The sequence below is a fragment of the Cyprinus carpio genome, chromosome B17 (genome assembly GCF_018340385.1).
Source record: "Cyprinus carpio isolate SPL01 chromosome B17, ASM1834038v1, whole genome shotgun sequence".
NCBI classification, from domain to species: domain Eukaryota; kingdom Metazoa; phylum Chordata; class Actinopteri; order Cypriniformes; family Cyprinidae; genus Cyprinus; species Cyprinus carpio.
In genome coordinates this window covers 575,237-580,515 of record NC_056613.1, presented here as the reverse complement: position 1 = coordinate 580,515, position 5,279 = coordinate 575,237, and the positions used below count along the sequence as shown (strand labels likewise).

At 37.4% G+C, this 5,279-nt stretch overlaps 1 protein-coding gene across 1 annotated transcript; it reads left to right on the top strand.

Annotated features, from left to right (window-relative positions):
- The first annotated feature begins 209 nt into the window (after positions 1–209).
- Positions 210–2,395, top strand: LOC109082799. The gene has a single exon (XM_042743148.1). It carries the CDS (start codon positions 374–376, stop codon positions 1,742–1,744), a length of 1,371 nt encoding a protein of 456 aa, XP_042599082.1. The 5' UTR covers positions 210–373; the 3' UTR covers positions 1,745–2,395.
- Positions 2,396–5,279: the final 2,884 nt, after the last annotated feature.

Genomic DNA, 5,279 nt, shown 5'->3' with positions numbered 1-5,279 from the left:
TACAAAGCCCTCTGTGATTCTGTAAATGTATATATATATTTGTTATACACCCAAAGAGAAGGCTATTAACGCTGTTGCTCAGGCAACGGATCCTTTTATGTCCAACCTGACAGGAGAATAAAACAAACCCGTGTTTTTACCACTGAGTAATTCTTGTCATCGAATTAGTGCGTCTCTCTCCCCTCCTGGCTGAGAAAAGAGGAGGTGATTGTGAATGGACCCATAGCAGCATCGCCGCTCTCGGATGGCTGTTTCTGTAGCAACAGGGGAAGGGCGTGCAGAGCGCTGAGGTATAAAACACAGACAGTTTCTCAAACCAGACTCAGAAACTCTGAGCTGCCTGCCAATAACCACCACGAACTAACTCCAGATCATGATGCTGAGGCCGAAGGACTTGTGTCAGGGATCTGGCACCAAAACCTTCCTGGAAGCCATGCAGAGCGGGAAAGTCCACTTGGCTCGGTTCGTCCTGGATGCGTTGGACGGGCGCATCGTCAACGGGAAAGCCGAAAACGGGCGTACGCTTCTAATGCACGCCGTGTGCCTCCAAGAGCACTCAACAAGATCCAAATTCACCCAATTGCTACTGGAGAAAGGGGCGGATGTGAACGCCCGGGATGACCACGGACGCACGTCCTTGAGTCTGGCATGCGAACACGGACACTTGGATTCGGTGAAGCTCCTGGTGCAATTCAACGCTGATCCAGAGCTCACGGACACGTGGGGAAACAGTGCCCTCATGTACGCCGCATGCGGAGGACACAGCCAAATCTTGGAGTTCCTAGTCCGGGCGTTCAAGAAGCTGGGTTTGCGACTGGATCGCACGAATCACGCAGGCCACTCGGCCATCCAAGTTGCTGACTTCTTTGGGCACAACCAGTGCGTTCAAACACTCAACGGGTGCGGAAAGAAGACGGTGAGTCCCACGAACAGCACGGGAGAACCCGCCGAAGACCTACGGTGGCCCAATCGCCTCCCAAAGCAGGTTCTGGAGAGGTTCTCCAAACAAATCCAAAGCAAACACGAGGAAATCCTTCCGGCCTTGTTTCAGAGACAGCTGCGCGTCGGCGACAGCAACGGCCTGCGGATCCGCTTCAGACGTCCAGACGCCAACCAAAGCCTCAGCGGATCCGAAGACGGAGCAGATCTGCTGTTCGCTTCGAAACAGATTCAGAACTCGGTGCTGAAAGAGGTCGGATCTGCAGAACGCGAGACGGATGGCGACGCGCCGCTTTGGGGGAAAACGAGGTCATTTAATCTTGACCTCAGAACCGGAAGGAAACAGTCCTATCAGGGAGACGTGCAAGAAACCAACAGATCTGCGAGCAAATTCAAAAGAGCGTCGCTGCAAGACGAAAAACCGCTTGCGGCAAAGTTCTACAGCACAAAAACGACTGACAACTTCGAAATCAGAAAAGAGGTGCAAAAGCGTGGCAGCGTTCCCAAATCGACCAGGCAGAGCAAACTTCTACTCAGTCGTGAAGAACTCGAACCTGAAAGGATCAAACCTCGCTCTTCTGGGCTCTCCGGATTCGGAAACAGACTCCTGCGCAGATTCACGGCTCCTGAATTCATGCGACACATCACAGACTCTCCCAGAGACGCCGGACACGGTAAAGGGAAGATGTCCCGGTCCGAGACCTTCCCGTTCTCGCACACACACATGATAGTGAACAGCCAGCCGAGTGTGGACAGCATCAGCGTGGTGAGATGCGAGTTTGAGAGCAATCCTGCTCTTAAATGAGCTTTTAAACGCACCATGTTTAGACTAAAACACTCATGTGGGCATTTAGAAAGATGTTTATGACTATCACAGAGACATTATAAATAGCCATGAGTGTAAAAACTCGAGCTCTCTTGAGACTTTTAACTGCTGCTGCTCTCAAGGTCTTTCACTGCCTCTGTAGATTCATTAACTTACTTCGGCTAATTGAATTACTGCTGACATTATTATGCACTGCTAAAGAGTGTCTGTGCATTACATGCTTTTATCATGCACGCATGTTATAGCCTATTTTTATAAGCAAAGTCATTTGTGATTTGTATGCATTAAAATACAGTTTTGTATATCTATGCATAGCCTATCTATGATGTAAATAGTTTATATTCTGCATTCTTTGATAGACAAATATAATAAAGCAAATGTATAAACTGTATGAAAGAGACAAATAAATGAATAAAGCATTTGTGTACGCTTCAAGCATCTGTGTATAAGAAATAAAACTTGATATCAGTGTTTTTTTTATATGCATGATTTATTCTTTAAAAAATTTAAACGTATAGTTCTCTTCATCGACAACTAACACACAAACAAGCACACGACACATGTTGTGGAAAGAAGGCTGATTATGAGTCATGTGTCCTCGACTGCGTCATGTACACAAACACAGAGCTGTGCAAACTAACGAGGGGACGTTCACACCAGATGCGTTCCTGCGCTCAAACACAGATGGAGTGCGACTTCTAGACACAAACGCAGAAGTTCGGAAATACTTTTCACTTGACGTGACACAGATTTGTGAGGAACAGCCTGTCGTTATTCAATTCCCTTCTACTGCTGATTTCACATCTCATTTCTGCATATCCAAACTGAAGTTTTGATCAGTAAATTTGGGTCTGTTCCTCACAAAAAGCATCATATGATTGATTTCAAAAGCCTTTGAATACAGTGCATGAGTGATTTGCATGACTCAAAAATTGCATTTTTTCTTGCTGTTGTCTCTACACTGCAAAGTTATAAATAAAAACAAGATTACTGGTGTTTTACAATAAAATATTTCAGTTTACGTTTATATTTAAAAACGTCATATTTCATTTAATGTAATATTTGCCTTTTCTTTTGTGCTTTAATTGAAAAATTTAGAGTTTTCTGAGTTCAAATTGTTTCTACACAATTTTTTGTGTATAAACTGTTTTGCAAAGAAAAGTATGTAATTATGTAATTATGAAAATTAAAAAAAAAAGGTAATTGTGGCTTTTTATCTCACAATTTAGAGAAAAGTCAGAATTGTGAAATATAAACAGAATTGGGAGAGGAAAAGTCAGAATTTTGTCTTACATGTATAAAATTCATACATTTTCTCTGAATTCTTAGTTTACATCTAGTGATTGTGCTTAGTTTATCTCCCAATTCTGACTTGCTTATAATTTATAATTATGAGTTCATATTGTAATTCTGAGTTTATTTCTCACAATTCTGAGAATTGAAAAAAGCATTGCGAGATGCAAACTCGAAAAAAGTCAGAACTGCGACATATAAACGTAGAATTAAACCTTTGGCGAAAACGAGTTTCCTTAGGAAAGAGCTGCATAAAGGTTCTTCAAAACTGCTCATTTTATGCTGAAAAAATAGCAATTAAATGATGCATGTGTACATAAAGAGCAACACTTAAAAATAGTGTGACAAAATGTTTCCGGTGTGAACAGCCCAAACACAAATCGACTTCTCTCCTGCTTTCTTTTAATCTGTCAGTATGATCATTTAGGAAACATCACAGTACAACAGGACGCAAGAATATCACAATGAACACTGCATCCAAAATGTAAACACACACACACACACACCAACAAACAGACTTTTCCTTTCCTCTCTCATAATTAAACAAATGCAAATATGGGTCATTTCCCACTCAGATTCTGTACATTATTTGTTCTTCTGACGCCTGACCGTCAAATCAGCAGTTTTAGAAATCAGGACTCGCAGATGCAATATTTACACAGTTCACAAACCATTCACAGCACGCTTTCCAAAAGCAGGTGCTCGTCAATCCATTGAAAACTAATAATTAATCGTAATTAAAATATATACAGTTGGTTACAATGGCTCATAAAAACATTTCGCACCTGTTGGTGCTGACAACAAATGACATCGCTTCACCGCCTTTTCTGAAGAAACGCTTTCGTTCCTCAGTTTAAGATTCAAGCCACTGTTTAGCCATGCGAGCCAGTCTTACAAGCTGTAAAAACACAGGTGAAATATGTGCCTTCTGTGGCGTAAAATCTCAGACCGAATCTACGGACATTCACATTTTCTGTGCTGATTCTGGATGAAATATTAGCCTTTAAAACTGGTCAAATCTGTTAAAATGAGCTGAAAGTACCCCATCATTGATTGTTTAAAGTAAAGATTTGCAAGGTGACCAAATACATGGTACAAGTAATTTTATATCACAGTAACAATACAATGATTTTTTTGAAATTTTAAATAAAATGAGGATTTGTTGAAGTGCATTTTACAAGAAAAAAAAATCTTTATATTTAAGCATTTTCTGATGTTTGACCATTTTTTTTTTTTATCCTTTTATGTAAACGCAACCCAAAAAGGTTTAGATTTCAATTTAAATAACAATTTAATTTAAAATCTGATTGGATGAGCCACATTTGGAGCTGTTGATATTTATGCAATAATACATTCACAAATTGTAAAGCCAATCAGGTGAATTCAGCAGACTGTAGATAAATAAATATCACTGTAATGCTTTACAATAAGTTTCAATTAGTTAATGTTGGTTAACTACATCACTGCCTTCTTACAACCAAAACATGGACGTGTTTCAACAGATACAGAGACTAATTCAGTTTGTACACAAGGTTCTTTATATTATTAATTATATGGTGTGTTATTTCTTAAATAAAATTAGTTTTAATTTAATTTATAGAATTTAATACATTATTATCTAAAGCTGAGGCCACATTTGAAGCTGTTGAACTTTTTTAATTTATTTTATTTTTTTATTTAATTTAATTTTTATTTTTATTTTCATTTTAAATTCAATTTAATTTAATTTAACTTATATGAATTATATTAATACATTAGAATCTGAAGTTGAGGCCACATTTGAAGCTGTTGAAAATGTTTATTTTATTTTTTAATTTAATTTGTTATTTTATTTTATTTAATTTTTAAATGAAAATTTAATTTATATAATATAATACATTAGAATCGCTGAGGCCACATTTGAAGCAGTTGAAAATTATTTTTTAATTTAATTTAATTTAATTTAATTTAATTTAATTTAATTTTTATTTTTATTTTCATTTTAAATTCAATTTAATTTAATTTAACTTATATGAATTATATTAATACATTAGAATCTGAAGTTGAGGCCACATTTGAAGCTGTTGAAAATGTTTATTTTATTTTTTAATTTAATTTGTTATTTTATTTTATTTAATTTTTAAATGAAAATTTAATTTATATAATATAATACATTAGAATCGCTGAGGCCACATTTGAAGCAGTTGAAAATTATTTTTTAATTTAATTTAATTTAATTTAA

Excerpts from the sequence above, each read along its gene's own strand:
- LOC109082799 (XM_042743148.1), top strand. The coding sequence starts at position 374 with ATGATGCTGAGGCCGAAGGACTTGTGTCAGGGATCTGGCACCAAAACC.